This window comes from Bicyclus anynana, chromosome 14 (assembly GCF_947172395.1).
Source record: "Bicyclus anynana chromosome 14, ilBicAnyn1.1, whole genome shotgun sequence".
NCBI lineage: Eukaryota > Metazoa > Arthropoda > Insecta > Lepidoptera > Nymphalidae > Bicyclus > Bicyclus anynana.
The window spans coordinates 11,498,090-11,517,650 of record NC_069096.1 but is presented as its reverse complement, the minus strand read 5'-3'; the positions used below and the strand labels follow the sequence as shown (position 1 = coordinate 11,517,650).

General features: G+C 35.6%; 2 protein-coding genes across 3 annotated transcripts in view; one reads left to right on the top strand and one right to left on the bottom strand.

Annotated features, from left to right (window-relative positions):
* The window catches only part of LOC112055720 (G-protein coupled receptor Mth2), a 160,793-nt gene extending 153,716 nt beyond the window's left edge, over window positions 1–7,077 (bottom strand). For both annotated transcript variants that reach the window (XR_008251439.1, XM_052885380.1), the window contains exon 1: window positions 6,337–7,077. Coding sequence is in view for 1 of the 2 variants with exons in the window: in XM_052885380.1 (XP_052741340.1) it covers window positions 6,337–6,954 (618 nt within the window). In the remaining variant the exon portion in view is untranslated. The remainder of the gene's footprint in view (window positions 1–6,336) is intronic.
* The window catches only part of LOC112043590 (malate dehydrogenase, mitochondrial-like), a 221,788-nt gene that overhangs the window by 19,075 nt on the left and 183,152 nt on the right, over window positions 1–19,561 (top strand). The gene's annotated exons all lie outside the window — the stretch shown is intronic.

Here is a 19,561-nt window from a genome sequence, read left to right as displayed (position 1 = left end):
CGTGTTGCAAATCCATTATGTAATAACATTATATGTTCTACATACTGATTACTTTGCAGGCGGAATCAATCATCCCCTGTTTCCTGCTGTCAGGGTTGGATTTTTTTGGATAACAAAAACACGAGCAGCGCTGTTCTGTAACTCAAAAGTATAAATCTCTGATTTGCCTCTACCTGTCTCTGTGTAACACGACAATATAGATAGAGAGAACGAGACGAATTTGAAACTCACTTATTCGAGTTGTAAAACCATCGTTATAGAATAGCGGAGTTGTTTCAACTAGAATCGCGGATGTATGCATAAGTGTTTCTGTGATCTATCCACCAGGCGAGTAGGAACATCGTGGGATTTAGTCGATTTTTACACGTGAAAAAGTACATTAGCTATTGTGTGACTTCTGACTATGAGCATTGGGTTGTTGCATAATATTATATGATTTCAAAGAGTACCTACGCAATGTTTCATGATTGCCTCGATATACATATTATATAATTTATACTCCTAACATTACAATTAGGTAACCAATTCTTTCTAATGGATTTTTATCTCTGATAGCTCAAATGTAGTCCTATGAAAAATAAAAATAATTACTAAATAAAATATGAAAGTATAAATCCAGAAACACTATATTATCACCTTTTGCTACATCTAATAATAAAAATTTTAATAAAAAAAATACAACCGACTTCAAAACCTAAAAACGTACCCACTAAACTAAAAAGCGAAAAATAACATCATAATATGTTCTACCTGCTGATCAGTATGAAGGCGGTGCTAAGCCGGTGATGTATTAATTCAAGCCATGTGAGCATATCTTTATTTTGCAGACAGTGTTGTTTCATGTGGTCCTGTCAGAAATGGCTTAAATTAAGACAACACCGGCTAAGCACCGACTTCATACTGATCAGCAGGTAGAACATATTATGATGTTATTTTTCGCTTTTTAGTTTAGTGGGTACGTTTTTAGGTTTTGAAGTCGGTTGTATTTTTTTTATTAAAATTTTTATTATTTTTCAATTTTTAGTGTAAAATTTCATCTCAAACGAATACATCAGACTCCTAATGACAGTCACAACCCATCTTGGTACAAAATTCTCAGCAATACAAATTAATCAAGCCCAAGCACTAGGTAGCTACCGTAAACCGTCAAGGGGTTCCCTTCATTGACCTTGGTCTTCATCATCAGACCCCTAATAACAGACACAACTCATCTAGGTAGAAAGTTCTCTGCAATACGAATTAATCAAGGCCAAACACAAGGTAGTTACTGTTAACTGTTAAGGAGTTCCCTTAATTGTCCTTGGTCTTCATCACCAAACCCCTAAATGACAGTCACAACCTATCTATGTGGAAAGTTCTCATTAAGACAAATTAATCAAGCCCAAACACAAGGTAACTGCTGTAAATCGCCAAGGAGTTCCCTCGTCTGTTTTATGACTCCATCATCAGATCGATTTTAAACCTTCATAATTTTGTATTTCTTAAAGGCACTAAATGGAAAAGTTCACGAACACACTAGACACCGATATAATTTTCGAAAGTTCCCCTCAATTTCTCCAGGATTCCATCATCAGATCATGTCATGATGGCAATGGGACCAAATGGGGACTATACCGTTTCAAACAAAAAAAGAATTTTTGAAATCGGTCCAGGCGTCTTTGAGTAATCGGTGTACATACATAAAAAAAAAAAAAAAAAAAAAATACCGACCGAATTGAGAACCTCCTCCTTTTTGAAGTCGGTTAAAAAAGCCACATAGATAGGTAGATACCATAGTAACAAATCTTAATAGCTTTTTACAAAAGCGTAATTAACATGGTAGACAGATACGTGTACATATAACTAGCTGACGCAGCGCGGTTTCACCCGCGTGGTTCTCGTTCCCGTAGGAATACGGGGATATTATACCTACAGCCTTGAAATTTTTCAAATCGGGTCAGTAGTTCCTGAGATTAGCGCGTTTAATCAAACAAACAAACTTCAGCTTTATAATATTAGTATAGATTTAATTACTTCAAAAACTCCCCCCATTTACAACCATTTTACAAAAACACGATACATACGGACAAAATAGTTTGTCCACCAATCTATTCGTAACAAAATGTGTGCAAATTGATCCTTTCAATGAAGGGGAATAAAAATATTCATTCATTATTTATTCGGAAGGCCTAACCCTTGCTACAATTGGGTTAACAATTTGTATAAGGTCGAATGTCAAAAATTGCAAAGGGTCCGCAACTCGCTGGAGAGAATATGGAGTAGGCGACACTGAATAAATAATAAAAACAGTCAAGCGCGAGATGGACGCTTTCAAAACATAATAATAAGCTTTGTTTTATTGTTTTTTTAATTTTTTTTCAAATATGAGCAATTAGTCAGAAGAATTTGTTTTAGGAGAAGGTACGACAATCACAGGCTACATATTAAAAAGGTTCGTGACGGTGACGACATTAGTCGTAACGAGTGGGGATCAAACCACTGACCATTCGATGTTGAGTCTTTATTTAGTTTACCCTTTACAGTAGATCTATCGAGGATTTTATAAAATTTACCCTACTAGAATGTTTGTATGTATAAGTATATCTTAAGCCTCAATAACATTTTCATCCTCAATAACTTATCGGTAAAAGCGGTCGAACTCATCACCAAGGGGTGGTAGTCCAATCCCGCCCCGTTGGTATATTGTGGTCGTGCCTACTTCTAAAATAGTACAGAACTTTCCCGAATAGTTGGAATGAGAATATTGATCACACTTAAAATATATAGCAAATATTCTTTTAAATCATCGAATCAGAAATGAGGAGATCCGCAGAAGAACTAAAGTCCGACATAGCTCAACTTGTCGCGAAGCTGAAGTGGCAATGTGCGGGGCACATAGTTCGAAGAGCCGATGGCCGTTGGAGTCGCAAGGTGCTGGAATGGCGACCCCGCACCAGAAAGCGCAGTGCTGGTCGACTCCCCGCCATGTGGACTGATGACATCAAGCGAGTCGCAGGGATTCGCTGGGTGCAGACGGCTCAGTATCGTGATGTTTGGAAGTCCCTACAAAAGGCCTATGTCCTGCAGTGGACGTCCATTGGCTGACATGATGATGATGATGATGATGATGATTCTTTTAAAAAATATCTTGAACTTAAACGTTAAATTGGAACAGAATATTATTAATGAAAGTATTTTTCTATTTGATAAATGTCTGACACTCCGATTAGTTATGTACCTATGACAAGAATATATTCCGCTTCATTTTTTTCTCTATTGGCGTAGAGCTCAGTCAATAAGGCAACCAAAGTTATGCTATTGTAAATGAAGTCTAGGTAGGTATTTGAGCGAATTTGAATTTTTTTTATCTGTGTTTTTTACCAAAGAAAATAAAAATTCAATTAGTTACTTTAACTTTATTTGAACTTACCTACTTTGCTATGTCCCTTTATACCCTATTTACCCTGAGGAGACGTCCCCCATACCGTTTCCATTAAATATTAACTCCGTAGACATGGTAACCTAAATAAGATTGCCGAATTTGTTACGTTATTTTGGTGATAATGTGTTTTTTTCGTTACACAGTCGCGTCATAATTGGTTTTATTTTCACTCCCTAAACATTGACTTTTATTTCATAAAGAAATCTGTGAATGAAATGGGGCTCAATAAGCTACTCGTAATTACTACTAATTAGGTGTGCTAATTGAATGAAACAAAACCTGCACAATCTAACCAAACTTAATATTATAAATGCGAAAAAGACTGTCGATCTGTTACCTTTTCACGGCTAAATCACTGAGCCAAATTTGGACGAAAATTGTTAAAAAGATAAATTACTTTGAACACCTTTAGAGCAGAACATAGGTTACTTTTTATTACAAAAAAATCCATGGTTCCTCCATCCATTTGTGAATTTCGTTATCGTAAACTGAGCTTTATGAGGCTGTGTAAATAGTAAGGCCGTTTTGTAATTTTGGAGACTAGATAACATACAGGCAATACAATGAAATGTAAAGTTGTGGACACAGACAAAAATGAACATACAAGAATACTGTACAGTAGGTACCTTGCAATAAACGCCTACTCTACATCTACAACATATACTCATTATATTATGTACAAATATATCTAGTTATCTACACTAAGCGCCGATATTATAACGACGAAAATCTTGTATTTTTTTTGTAACGAATAAACTAGAGAACCGATTTTAAAAATTCTTTAAAAAAAAACAATAGAAAGCTACATTATCATAGAGTAACATAGTGTATATTTCCATATTCCTACGGCAATGGGAAATACGTAGCTGAAACCGCGAGGTTCTGCTATTATCTATAATCTATACTAATATTATAAAGTTTGTTTGATTGATCGCGCTAATCTCAGGAACTACTGGTCCGATTTGAAAAATACTGTCTGTGTTAAATAGCCCACTTATTGAGGAAGCCTATAGGCTATATATTATCCCCGTATTCCTACGGGAACGGGAACCACGCGGGTATAACCGCGCGGTGTCAGCTAGTCTATAATAATATTATAAAGCTGAAGAGTTTGTTTGTTTGAACGCGATCCGATTTGAAAAACTCTTTTAGTGTTAGATAGCCCATTTATCAAGGAAGCTATAGGCTATATATTATCCCCATATTCCTACGGGACCAGGAACCACGCAGGTGAAACCGTCGTGGCGTTAGACAGTAAAGTAAAGTGCCTACAAACATTGCAATGATTCTCTACATTTAAAAAAAAACTGTCGTATTTCTTACAGAAGAACTTCTTATCTTTTTTCGTCATATTTGGTCTTGCATGCAGGCATATTCATGTAGTATGTAGGTATATATGTACGTAAGCTTTGGCTCGAAACTATCTAGAAACTGTAGGAATGTTGCAGAAATTGCAGTACCCTTGCTCAGATATTCCCTGCTATATCAATGTTGTGGTTCCCTGTCTGGGAATGCAAACTGTTATGACGACCTCTAGCTCTGTTGTGTGCGCGTGTTATAAGTGGGAGAAAGCGGGTTCGACTCCCGACTGAGATTAAATTGATGACTTAGTTTTAGTTTAGTGGTGGCTAAAACATCGAAATTTTCGTCATAATTGTGGGTAGTCAATCAAACCTCCACTTAAAGTAATAATAATTTAAATGCTCTGTGGTACATTATCGATTCAATACCGGAAACATACGTCTAATCTACGTACTCGTAAATACTTATAACTTTAATTAGGATGATTGCATTTGTGTTGCCGGCAAACGTTGATTGAGATTATAAAGATTCCAGGGATTAAAGAATTTTAGAGTGGACCACATCACTTGGAGGAATGAAAAAAAGATGTTGGCCGACTCTCAGTCTCTCTCCTAACCTAACCTACCCACAAATTTCATAAAAACCGGTACAGCCGTTTCGGAAAAGTTTGGTAACAAGCCCGAGAAACGAGAGTTATTTAGATTAGACCAGCAGACGCCGCACGGTTTCACCCGCGTGGTTCCCATTCCCGTAGGAATGCGGTGATAAAATATATCCTACAACACTCGGGAATAGTGTGGTTTCTCAACAGTGAAAGAATTTTTCAAAAGTAGTTTCAGAGCCTATTCAATGCAAATAAACATGCAAACAATCAAATCTTTCCTCTTTATAATATTAGTATAGATAGAATAGTAAAAAAATAAATTTAATTACAAAATATTTAATTAAACTTCAAGTTTCCCGCACAATTTCCGCGCTCTATTTTTCTTATAATCAATCCTGCTTAATCTTTTAGTCATGTATCTTCCAAAGACGAAATTCATAAAGCAGATAAAATATAATTAAAATACTTACTCAATAAAATGTAGGAATGTTGCAGAAATTGCAGTAGTTTTCAAACTTGATAAGTTAAAGGATTAATTAATTATTATCCGATTATCTCAGATTTAACAGCTATCATACGAAGATCGTTGATAACCATAACGTCCGTGAATTTTCTTCAAATTTATTACTCAATGCGATAACAAACTTCGTAAATATCACGAGGTAAAAGTCTTATCTCATACCAAATATTCAATACACACGTAATCGCGAGTACATCAGCTGATAAACGTGAATTCCCTTTAAAAATATTTCACTCCATTTGGACGCCGGCCGGCGCGATACGATCTGCATTCAGCGAGAAAAACATATTTTAAAAACAATGAAGGGTATTCACCTTTATCAAACCATCGCCCCTCAAGGATTAAACCTGAAAGGGAGGTCTGAATAAAAGAGCTCGCGGTATTAACAGAGGGTATGTACGTTGAATAGCTATTAGCCACCTCGAGGCGACGATAACGCTGAAAGCCGTAACCACCCCGTTGTTTGCCCTAGAATCCCTAGACCATTACCTCCTCGTCCTGGCGCAGCTTCATCGGCGGTGACACTTCCCGCTCCACATTCACTGGGGCACTTGAATCACTCACAGCACTAGCGTTCACGCTTCCAGAGTTCCTCCCCTCGATGACGTCCCAGGGTACATCGTCGTCGAACACAGCCACGTTCCGCAACCCGGAGCCCGAGTGGAACCTCCACGGCAGGTCGGTCCCACTCTGCCGGGGCCGCCGTCTCTTGTGCCTGACTTTGTGCCGCGCGAACCTCTCGGCACCGTGGTACTCATCACCCATCATCGCATCGTACAACTCCTCCAAGTTAACTTTGACTCTGCGATGTTTGTTGCGGACAGTCGTCGAGGGTTCCGTGGAAACGGACTCCCGGCTCAGTCCTTCTGCGTCCCAGAGCTGTACTCTGAGTATGTTGTCGTGGGAGGCGGGCGACATGTGGGCACGCGCGATCGCGATCGTCGCCGCGAGTGCGAGGAACAGAGCGCGCACGGACACATCCATCTCCGACGGCAGGCGCGAGCCAACTGAGGTGCACCGTATGAGCTGAATGGCTGATAGCCGCCGATTTTCCCGCGCTTTCCCGATAACGCTACGAGCTACGCACCGAGCCCTCGCATTCGACATCAACGGCGCGCCTCGCTCGGCGCCGCCTCGGACGAGATAAACATCGCTTATCGCTACATCATTTGTTTGATATTCGCTAAAACCACACACGGCACGTGGGATTACGTATTAATTTTCGCAAGGAGGATACATCGACGTAATAAAACAAAAGCGTTACCACAGTAATTAATTTATTTCGACAAAACAATTAGCTAAAACAATATTATGTTTGTACTAGAATAACAACACTGAACTGGAACAGCAAATATAATGAAAATTAATTATTAAAATACATTCGAACCTGGACAAGTGGCAAAGGTAAAGATAGCATTTTGCTCATTTGCCTAATAATATTACTATATTTTAGTACAAGGTATAGCTAAACATGTAAATAAAAGGTTGCAAAATTAAGTTCAAAAATCGGCATTTTAATCGATTTTTTTAGTCGTACAAATTCTTGCATGAGTTGTACATATATAGAGCCTACCTAATTGATCTCGTTAATTGTGTTTATGAAGGCCTTTAAAAATAAAACAACGGTACTGAAGGTGTACTTGACGGTTAAGATCATAGATCCATTTCGACCAGGTTCGACTATATCAATTGCGTCTAGACCCATTTCCTATATAAAATTCAACTATTTAAACATTTTACATACATTAAGTACTCTATACAAGAATAGTTTGCACTTGCACCCATTAAATAACTAGTATAACATTATAATATTTCTATAAATGTCTAATTTAAAATATTTATGTAATACATGGCAAGCGTTCTAAGCAATGTTTTTAAGGCAACTACAAAAGGCTTACGAACAAAACACAATATCTAAATACAATCGCAATCACTTTATAAATACAAATAGATCGAAAAATTGTGAGAACCAGATATACTTCATTTTAAAACACAACATCTAAATACAATCTTAAACACTATATAAATACAAATAGACTGAAAAACTGTGAGAACCAGACACTTCATTCTAGGAAGGCTATAAGTTTCCCATCCTTGCCTATTTGGTTACCGTATTTATGTACCTTTAGTAGGACCAAAGGCTAACAAACCTTCAGCCTTTCTATAATGAGGTATGTCTGAGCCTGCGAAAGCCACACATACTTCATTTTAGAAAGGCTGTAAGTTTGTCCTCCTTGCCTAATTGGCTACCGTACTTAGGTACCTTTAGTAGAACCACAAGCTGACAAACCTTCAGCTATTTCTATAATGAGGTATGTCTGAGCCTGCAAGTCAGACATACTTTATTTTAAGAAGTCTGTAACTTTGTCAGTCTTGCATAAATGGTTACCGTAGATACTTACCCAAACATTTTATACTTTAGATATGTCACTAGCGCGCCGAAACTAAGGCGAACAAAGGCGCCTAATTGTTTTAATTTCATTTTGTCGCATAGTAAACAACGAAAGTTATTTAAACAAATAATACCTAAATATTGTCTAAAAATATGCAGAGTTGTGTGTTCAGAGAGTGTAAAAACTATATTTACTAACATAAATATATAATGTAAACAAAATTGTGCATGTGTGCGCTCAGTGGAGTTTGAATTCAGATCACTTTTTGCGGTGATTTTGTAGGCACGTGACATATCTATAGTATAAAATATCGTTTTACTTATCAATTATATATTATTTTTATTATACAATTATAATAGGACCAAAGGCTGACAAACCTTCAGCCTTTCTAAAATGAGGTATATCTGACTATCACAGGCCCTAGGTTCAATAGTTGGGTAACAAACGATAGTACTTGACCTTCACATAGATAAAAAAGGTTTACGTAATATTTTGCAAGGTGCAATGTAACATTTTGTTCCTATATATTTTTCTAATAAGATAATATCTCGGTGGTACATTTGGATATCATTAAGTTAAATGTCTGGAGGAGACCTTTGCCATGAGGCACAATAAGATTAGGGACATACCTAATTTAATTGTACAAAATCTTCATTAATAAAGGCTATTTTATTTATTTTATTTAAGTTAAATGCGGGTTGAGTTGCTAAGCAACGTGGTATATTTTTATACATAACAGCATCAGCTAAGTAGATATCTTCGAAATCATCATTTGACCCTGATTTCGAAGTGGCCTACTTCTAACTAGGCAGTAGGCACATTTTCTACAAAACATCTCCAAATTCAAAGTTAGTTTATTTAAAATAGGCCCAAGGTGGGTGAGATAGGTGGGAGGCTTCGGCCGTGGCTAGTTAGCCGCTTCCATATTAGATTATAAAGAATAAAAAAAAGAAGTTAAAATTGTTATGTCATATTGTGAATTTGACCCAAATTTTAACCTGCTTAGTTAGTGAAATAAATCTGAGCGTAATGAAGTCACTAGCTTGAGAAAATTCCAGCAAGTTTAATCATTTATATTATCTTACATAATAACGTTAAGTTTTCATTTGTAATTCACAATAATACTTCAAAACTATTACCATTTCTCTAAAACAACAATTAGAAAAATACTTAATTATTAAACATATATACTCAGAGGCACAAATATCCGCCCATTTTAGTATAGTAGTGCATAATAAAGTGGGCGGATAATTGAGCCTCTGAGTATATTTGTTTAAATTCTTATATATTTTGTGACGTTAAGTAAACTCTATGATAGGTACTGAGAATTACTAACAACATATACGAGTATGTTACAAATTATTTATATATGGTGCATTCCCACCGAAGTAATTTTTTGTATAGCAATATTATTAAACAAGATATATTTGTTTAAATTCTTATATATTTTGTGTCGTTAAGTAAACTCTATGCTACTGAGAATTACTAGCAAGTGATACTTGTATGTAACAAATTATTTATATGGTGCATTCCCACCGAAGTAATTTTTTGTACCTATAGCAATGATTTGAATCCGTTGACATTATTATACATGGTATATTTGTTTAAATTCTTATATATTATGTGACGTTAATTAGACTCTATGCTACTGAGAATTACTAGCAAGTGATACTTGTATGTAACAAATTATTTATATGGTGCTTTCCCACCGAAGTAATTTTTTGTACCTATAGCAATGATTTGAATCCGTTGACATTTTTATACATGGTATATTTGTTTAAATTCTTATATATTTTGTGACGTTAATTAGACTCTACGCTACTGAGAATTACTAACACTGTTACAAATGATTTATATGGTGCATTCCCACCGAAGTATTTTTTTGTGTAGCAATGATTTGAATCCGTTGACATTATTATACATGGTATATTTGTTTAAATTCTTATATATTTTGTGACGTTAATTAGACTCTATGCTACTGAAAATTACTAACAACTAATACTTGTATGTTACAAATTATTTATATGGTGCATTCCCACCGAAGTAATTTTTTGTACCTATAGCAATGATTTGAATCCGTTGACATTATTATACATGTTATATTTGTTTAAATTCTTATATATTTTGTGTCGTTAAGTAAACTCTATGCTACTGAGAATTACTAACAACTTATACTTGTATGTTACAAATTATTTATATGGTGCATTCCCACCTAAGTATTTTTTTGTGTAGCAATATTTGGAATCCGTTGACATTATTATACATGGTATATTTGTTTAAATTCTTATATATTTTGTGACGTTAATTAGACTCTATGCTACTGAGAATTACTAGCAAGTGATACTTGTATGTAACAAATTATTTATATGGTGCATTCCCACCGAAGTAATTTTTTGTACCTATAGCAATGATTTGAATCCGTTGACATTATTATACATGGTATATTTGTTTAAAATCTTATATATTTTGTGACGTTAATTAGACTCTATGCTACTGAAAATTACTTACAACTAATACTTGTATGTTACAAATTATTTATATGGTGCATTCCCACCGAAGTAATTTTTTGTACCTATAGCAATGATTTGAATCCGTTGACATTATTATACATGGTATATTTGTTTAAAATCTTATATATTTTGTGACGTTAATTAGACTCTATGCTACTGAGAATTACTAGCAAGTGATACTTGTATGTAACAAATTATTTATATGGTGCATTCCCACCGAAGTAATTTTTTGTACCTATAGCAATGATTTGAATCCGTTGACATTATTATACATGGTATATTTGTTTAAAATCTTATATATTTTGTGACGTTAATTAGACTCTATGCTACTGAAAATTACTTACAACTAATACTTGTATGTTACAAATTATTTATATGGTGCATTCCCACCGAAGTAATTTTTTGTACCTATAGCAATGATTTGAATCCGTTGACATTATTATACATGGTATATTTGTTTAAAATCTTATATATTTTGTGACGTTAATTAGACTCTATGCTACTGAGAATTACTAGCAAGTGATACTTGTATGTAACAAATTATTTATATGGTGCATTCCCACCGAAGTAATTTTTTGTATAGCAATACTTTGAACCCGATAACATTGTATAATGCGGCTTAACATTGAATTACCCTTAATCCGTAGTCAGTAAGAGCAGTTAGCCCTCATTCGCATGAGAGTTTTTTAACGGACGTTAAAAATGCGTTCAAACACAGCAAATGCATTTCCAAGTATATGTTCACGACAGCGTTTTTAAAACACGACGCTTTATTATCGAGCAGTGTTGCATTTTCAATTTTGGGCGTTGGAAATAGACCATCATTCAACTTAATACCTACTACGCTACGCTACGCCCCCCAACGCTGGGTTTGGTTAACGCATCGCTTTTTTAACTCTCGTGTGAATGACGCCTTGTGCCTTACACTTAACTTACCTAAATTATTATTTATGCATAGCTCGCGAAAACTATGGAATGCAACATTATTAAATATGACATATTTGTTTAAATCTTATATATTTTGTGACTTTAATTAGAATATTCTACTGAGAATTACTAACAACTGATACTTGTATGTTACAAATTATTTATATGCTCGCGAAAACTATGGAATGCAAAAAGAAAAATTTGCAAGCAATACATTTTGAATTAATTGTTTGAAGATAGTCGTCAATTAATTTAGCTTTACTATTTACAATAATCCTGATAATATTAAAATACGAAATGCAATAACTATTTTGATTGTGACACAAATTCTTTCTAAATAATTCCAATTTATATTCTTACTTATCTACGTATAAACATTTTCTGTCTTTGTATTTAAAAGACAACGTCGTGTACAATATTTCAATTATAAGATTATATGTATTTAAACAGTAAATTATTATTGAATATAGATGAGCAATTCTGTTCTAGTAATTTACGTAATGTTAAGAGCGCGCAGGGCGTCGGTATGATATGGATAAAATTCGAAGCGCAAACGAGACGCCTAATTATGACTCTCACGTGAGTGAAAAGCACGGAGCGATTGACGCACGACGCAAATTTTATGACGTGAGCACCAAAACCATTTTTACCTAATTGCAAGTAAATTAAACAACATAACGAAAAACAAAATGGCCATGTTCAAGATATATACCTAATTTTCTATACAAAACAAAAATTTAAGAAAATAAGTTTGCTTTTCTTGAGATTGAAAGCAAAATGTGAGCAAAACATGTATTTTTCAAAAAAATAAACTATCGAGAAAAGTTTTACAAAGTTTTGTGTATTTTGTATAATCATAACGAAGCTAACACTTTGAAATATTATTTACCCAAATATCAAGCTCCTAACTTTTCCAGAATCTGAGATCCAGAACCATTTGTAACCTCCAAATTACATATTGCACACTCTTAAATCCTACGTCTTCTACAGTGGAATAGGAGTAGGCAAAATGTAAGAGAAAATAATTTCAGCTAAAATTACGTATTAATTTTTCGATGTAAGGTTCATCATCATCAAACCGGCTCACTGCTGAGCTCGAGTCTCCTCTCAGAATGAGAGGAGTTAGGCCAATAGTCCATCACGCTGGCCCAATCCGGTAATAATTAACAGACAGAGATCATCCACTGGTCTATCACTGCTCTTACTAGGCCATGCCATCACGACTCTTTATAACGCCTACCATTCTAAATAATATAATAATTTACAAAACCAAAAAACATACTTCTAGCACACACTAAAAATTACAAATAGAGGTTTCCCTTCATTTGATAAGTACCCATAACATGGGGTTGCATTCCAAATAGCTTGTCCGCCATCCATTTCGTATTCCTGACAGAAAACCCTTTAATTTGATATCCATATATTGGGGGTGTATTTCAAACAGCCAGTCCGCCATCTTGGAGACTCCGCCATATTGGATTTGTAATGACGTTTCTTAGCTAGTCATGTATTGTCATCAAAACTCGGAGAACTCAGATGCAAAACTTCATCCGAATCGAAGACCGGAAGTGGGTTAAATTAAGATTCCAAGATTATTTACATAAATAGTTAGGTTACAAGTGAAACTAAAATAAGCATGGGGGTGGATTACAAACACACAGTCCGCCATCTTGGGGACTCCGCCATATTGGATTTAAAAAAGTCTGCGACAGTAACTCAGTAGATAGAGAGTTTATTTATTTGTTAATATTTATACACTGTAACTGTGTTTTGGTAATCAAGGGTTTCCACGCGGACGAAGTCACGGGCATTCACTAGTCATCATAAAGTCAAAGGGGATAATATATACTCTATACCCTTACTCGATAAATGTGTTATCTAACACATTTTTTACACCAATACTAACAAGAATTTTTCCAAATCGGACCATTAGTCCCCGAGATTAGCGCGTTCAACCAAACAAACAAACCAACTAACAAACTCTTCAGCGTTATATATTAGTATAGAAGTATAAATAACAATATTGTATTAATAAGGCAGTACTAATATACTTATTACATTTATTAAATACGGAAGCTAAATTTTGTACGCAACCTTCAAAACTATCGATCATAAGACGGTTATCATGACGACAGATCGACGACACTCCACCGCGCCTACTCAATTTAAGCCGAACCGACATTTTAATTAGTTCTACATTATGTATACGTTTTTTTTTCTTTTTAATTCTTTACAAGTTAGCCCTTGACTACAATCTCACCTGATGGTAAGTGATGATGCAGTCTAACGTTTTTATAAGCATTACTAATTAATAACACTTAAATATAGTTGTACTTTACTACATGCCTACGCTTAGGGTTGCCAGGTCGCCAAACCTAATACCCGGACAGACAGTTTGGCCGGGTAGAAACGCCGAACACTCTACATTATTGAGAATTTTGTCTCAGTTTCAATACGTGCGTGAGCGACCAAGAGTCGATTCTCATCGCCTAAGCTCGGCCAAGTGACGAATGCCGAAGTTCTGCGTCGCGTCAATCAGAAGCGTGAACTTTTGCAGACCGTCAAGACGAGAAAAGTCGCGTATTTAGGGCGGAGAGTTGGATTTTTTTTGTTTTATGTACTTATTGTGTAATAATTATTTAATCAATTAAACTTATTTCTATTATTTCCAAGAGAGTTAAAGTTGAGTCAAAAATAATTTAATCCAATTAGGCCTATTTACAAGCGAACCTTTCGAAACGTCACGTTAGTCCGGAATATTATTCAATAATGGTGATAATAATTGATCGAAAACTTAAAGTTAAAATTACGAGAGTTTTAAACGAGATGCCCCACTGTTTCACCAGCGTAGTTCCCGTTCCTTAAGGAATATGGGCATAAAATATAGCCTATGACACTCACAAATAACATAGCTTTCTATTAATAAATAAAATTTCAAAATCCATTCAATAAGTAGATCCAGAGTTTACCCCTACACAACCTCACAAACTTTACCTCTTTATAAAATTAGTGTAGATAGTTTGTCTTTTAATTAGGTACCTACTTGTTTATTGTGATGACTTTTTTTGGCTGGTGGGAGGGTACGGTTGTGACTAGATTTCATCATCACTTACCATCTGGTGAGATTGTAGTCTAGGGCTAACTTGTAAAGAATAAAAAAAAACATTTTCAATAGCAACATTAATTACAGGAGTTAATTTAATTTTATCTCCATACGAAACTAACTCCTCGAACTATCGATCATAGTGACGTCGAGCGTTATCGAGGTGACACATTTCACCGCGTCTGCTAATCAAGGCGTCTTTTTAATTAGTAAGCTCTTTGCATATCAAAGTTTTCTATCTATATTAATAGATCGACTGTTCGGTCTTAAGGCAAATTCTTAAAGCCCTGCTTATTTATGCATTTTTCAAGAGCTTTTTTTTTTCATTCTTTACAAGTTAGCCCTTGACTACAATCTCAACTAAGTGATGATGCAATCTAAGATGGAAGCTGGCTAATTTGTTAAGAGAAGGATGAAAATCCACACCCCTTTCGGTTTCTACACATCGTACCGGAACGGTAAATCGGTTGGCGGTACATCTGTGACGGTAGGGTGGTAACTATTTACGGCCAAAGCCTCCCACCAGCCAAACCAAGCAACCAACCAGCTTAAAGACAAGCAGGCTTAAAAGCTCTTTAAAATTAATATATCTATGTATTTTATTTAACTTTACGGTATTATAATACTTTTTCTCGTATTTTTAAATTAACTTATGACATTGCAACAATTACATTATAGTCATAATAATTAATCAAGAATAATTTTATTTACATTTAATGTATTTTTTTTAATTATTATACATAAAATTTTTCTCTCTGAAATATTAAGTATGTATATATATATCCTATGTCAGTGAACCTATTTCATAGATACCCCATAAAAATATTAATCATCCGCATACAAATAAGACAAAAACAAATTAAAATTATTTGAGACGTTCTTCAAAAGAGAATGGCGAGATTGCATGTATTTTGGGACTAGCAGACAGAAGTAGCGTACATAATGGTAACCTATTAATAGTTTTTTATCGTGATTAAACTAAAAAAAAGGCAAATGTTAAGCAGTCTTGAAAAGCAGGTAGACAAAAGATATATCTTAAATATAATAGGTACCCTATCTATACAAAAATGTGAAAAACACCGTCGCTGACATACAACTGCGTGATTGCTTGATAAATACGACTAGGCGTTTCGGACGTAGGCAACAAGAAAAATTTTACTATGCTAAATATAAAAGTAATCTTGATTGCCGTTCTGTAAAATCTCAATATTTTTTTTACAAGCATCTTATAAAATAATGGTTTTAATTAATACAAATGTATGAGTGTACGATACTTCAGAATATGACTCCCACTTTCGCCATCCTCCTTTAGCGAGTCTAACAAACAGCAAAACATAAATTAATTATTTATGTAAGTAAATACGTATAATATTCAAACTCAACGTGAGAATATTTCGAAGTAAACTCAAAGTATCGGCTTACCTAGAACAGACATATTTCCTTTGAATATAAGACTTTCCTTTCCTTTGATTTCAATATCACCCGAGTGAATAGAAATCGCGGCTTAGAGAAACAGTGTAACAAAGCAAGCATCTCGGCCGCCTTGTTTACTGATATCAGATACTTGCTCTAATTAAACACGCGATTGGCTTACCGCGTTGTATAAGGGAGCTTTAAGCGCTGCTTATTTATGTGAATTCTACTAATCCACGAGTATAAGCATCATTCGCACGAGAGTTTTTTAACGGACGTTAAAAAAAAGTTCCGATACAACAAACGCATTTCCAAGTATGTACCTATATTCACTTGACAGCGTTTTTAAAACACGACGCTTTTTTTCGAGCCCAAGGTCTATTTTCAATGCCCAAATGCACCTTCATTTAACTTTGTCGGCCTCCGTGGCGCAGTGGTATGCGCGGCGGACTTACAAGACGGACGGTCCTCGAACCCAGGACAGTCCAGCGCGCATACTCTCCGGCTGGGTCTAGAGATTTTATTAATCGGCCCAGGTCTGGCTGTTATGAGGCTTTGGCCGTGGCTAGTTACCACCCTACCGGCAAAGACGTACCGCCAAGCGATTTAGCGTTCCGGTACGATGCCGTGTAGAAACCGAAAGGGGTGTGGATTTTCATCCTTCCTTTTAACAAGTTAGGCCGTTTGTATCTTAGATTACATCATCACCTACCATCAGGTGAGATTGTAGTCAAGGGCTAACTTGTAAAGAATAAAAAAAACTTCATCTTATATTTGAACGCTTTTTTAACGTCCGTTAAAAAAACTCTCGTGCGAATGAGGGCTAACGTTGATATATATCTACAACGCTGTAAACTCAGCATTTGTATGTTTATTTTAAAACTAGTTCCCTTGTGGGAATACAGGGATAAAATATAGTCTATGACACTCACAAATAACGTAGTTTTTGATATTGGTAAAAGAACTTTCAGAATCGGTTTAGTTCTGGATCTAAGTTAGGGGTAATCTGTGGATTATCTACCCAGCTTAATACATTCGCCAGATTCAATTTAGTATGACGTCATTTTATTTTTCGTTTTATTCTCGGCAAACCCTTTTTTACTCTACCATCGGAACTAGCCATGACCGTAACCTGGCCAGTGTAATCATTAGTAGGTAAAGCTAACATAGCGATGAAGAGATAACATAAAATTGAAAATTTTGAAAAACCCCCGAATGTTATAAAAGTATTCCCCCCCCCTCCCCCCAAACAAAAAAATGAAATCGCTTCATCCGTTCATGAGCTATGGTGCTACAGACAGACAGACACGTCAAACTAATAACACCCCTCTTTTTGCGTCAGGGGTTAAAAATAGACAAAATGTCGTTTAACGGCGGCGGCGCTGTCCCAGTCCCATCTACTTTCGTGCCAACGCAATGAAAGAGATATTTTGTCTAATTATCTTCACGAAATTATCTCGTTGTTCGCATGTTAGCGCCGTAGTACGCCTAAGATGTACACCGGTATAATATCTCGAAACGACGATGTCCCGACGAAATGAAACTTTCCGGTACTTTCGGTTGCACCACAATTGGTTGAATTTTGTCTATTTATCTTGACGAGATTGTCACGTTGGTCGCATGTTAGCTCTACTTGGCGCTTGCTAACTAACTGAAAATGAAATTTTAATAGAATGATAATATATTACACACTTTTTTGCAAAGTAAAAAAAAAGTTCTACTTCAATTTCGACCTCAAAAAGGATAAACACGCCAGCCAATTGTTGTGACTAAAGATATAAATCGTCGGAGGCATTCACTATTGTTCTGTAATCTGGCAAGTGGTATACAATATACAGGGGCGTGCTTTTTATCTTGCCCCGGCCTTACATACTGTATTCGTTCCGCCCGTGGTGTTATCTAGATCGCATTTATAAAACGACCGATTTAATTATTATGCACCTATGATATTTATTCGTAACGAGCAAACACACGCGACTTCCTACGCGTGAAATGGGGATGCTGACTAGGTTTGAATATATTGATTTTTATGATCCATTCGGGTAAATAGGGTCAATGTTAACTAATTTATACATAAAAATCAAAGATTGTCTGGATATTTGCAAAATAAATGAGATTATAAAATTACAAAATCTTTTAAAAATCTTTTATCGTAATTAGATGAAAATTCATACAGTTTTAGCTTCCTTTCATTGTGACATTTTTTAATAAATGAGCTATAAACATAAACGCACAAATAACAAAGATATTAGTAATTTTGTTTGAACGCACAAATCTAACGATCATTACATTACCTACGACGTCATTAGTTCGTGCCATTTTGTATGGGGCGTTTATCAGGGATCCGCGGCATCGCCGCAAATCAGACTCTTTAAATCCCTGTAGCTCCGAAAGTAATGATCGCAGATTGACTGTTCCTTTTACAAAATTGCTTTACTATTAGCATACTCTTAATTTATATACAATTTAAAAAACTGTCATCATCCCTATTCTGTTTTCACAACTCCCGCGGGAACCATGAATTTTCGGGGATAAAAAGTTGCCGCTCTACCTCCCAGTGAAAGAAAGAAAGTCCCATTAAAATCGGTCCATCCGTTGCAAAGATTAGAGACGTGATAGCCTAGTGGATATGACCTCTGCACCTCCAACTTTCCAGTTAAGTGCATTTTAAGAAATTAATTATCACTTGTCTCAAACGGTGAAAGAAAAACGTCGTACCTAAGGTAAATTGCATACCTACCTGAGAATTTTCTTAAATTCTCTAAGTGTGTGAAGTCTGCCAATCCGCATTGGGCCAGCGTGGTGGACTAAGGCCTAGACCCTCTCAGTCTGAGAGGAGACTCCTGCTCAATAGTGAACCGAATATGGGTTGATAGTGTTGAAGAAAAAGAAAACAAATTCCTATTTATTTAATTCAGGAAAACAATGTCACAAACAAGACATCGGCGGATCAGGAACAAACTCAGACCAATTATAGAAGGACCTGTATCGCACTCATAGTCACGAACAAAATTGTCTGTCATATTCTGAGGAAAACAAGCTTAGATTTTGTATATATCTTAAACTAAACTAGAAGTTTTTGACCGTTTTTTACACAATTCAATTACACAAAAATGTATTTTTACGGAGCTCTTTAACCGACTAACACGATTACAACTATTTAACATCGATTCTATAGTGACAGTTTTTATAATCGCATTAGATCGTTGATCATATACTTTGACAGAAAAGTAACGTCAAGCGAGGCAGGTCCAATACAACAATTGGTCTGAGGAAACAAAGAACCGAAACGCTTCGTAGGCGTCCAAGGGATATCAACTACTCGTACGTATGGATGCAGACCTCTGCGATGCCTGGTAGTTCTATGG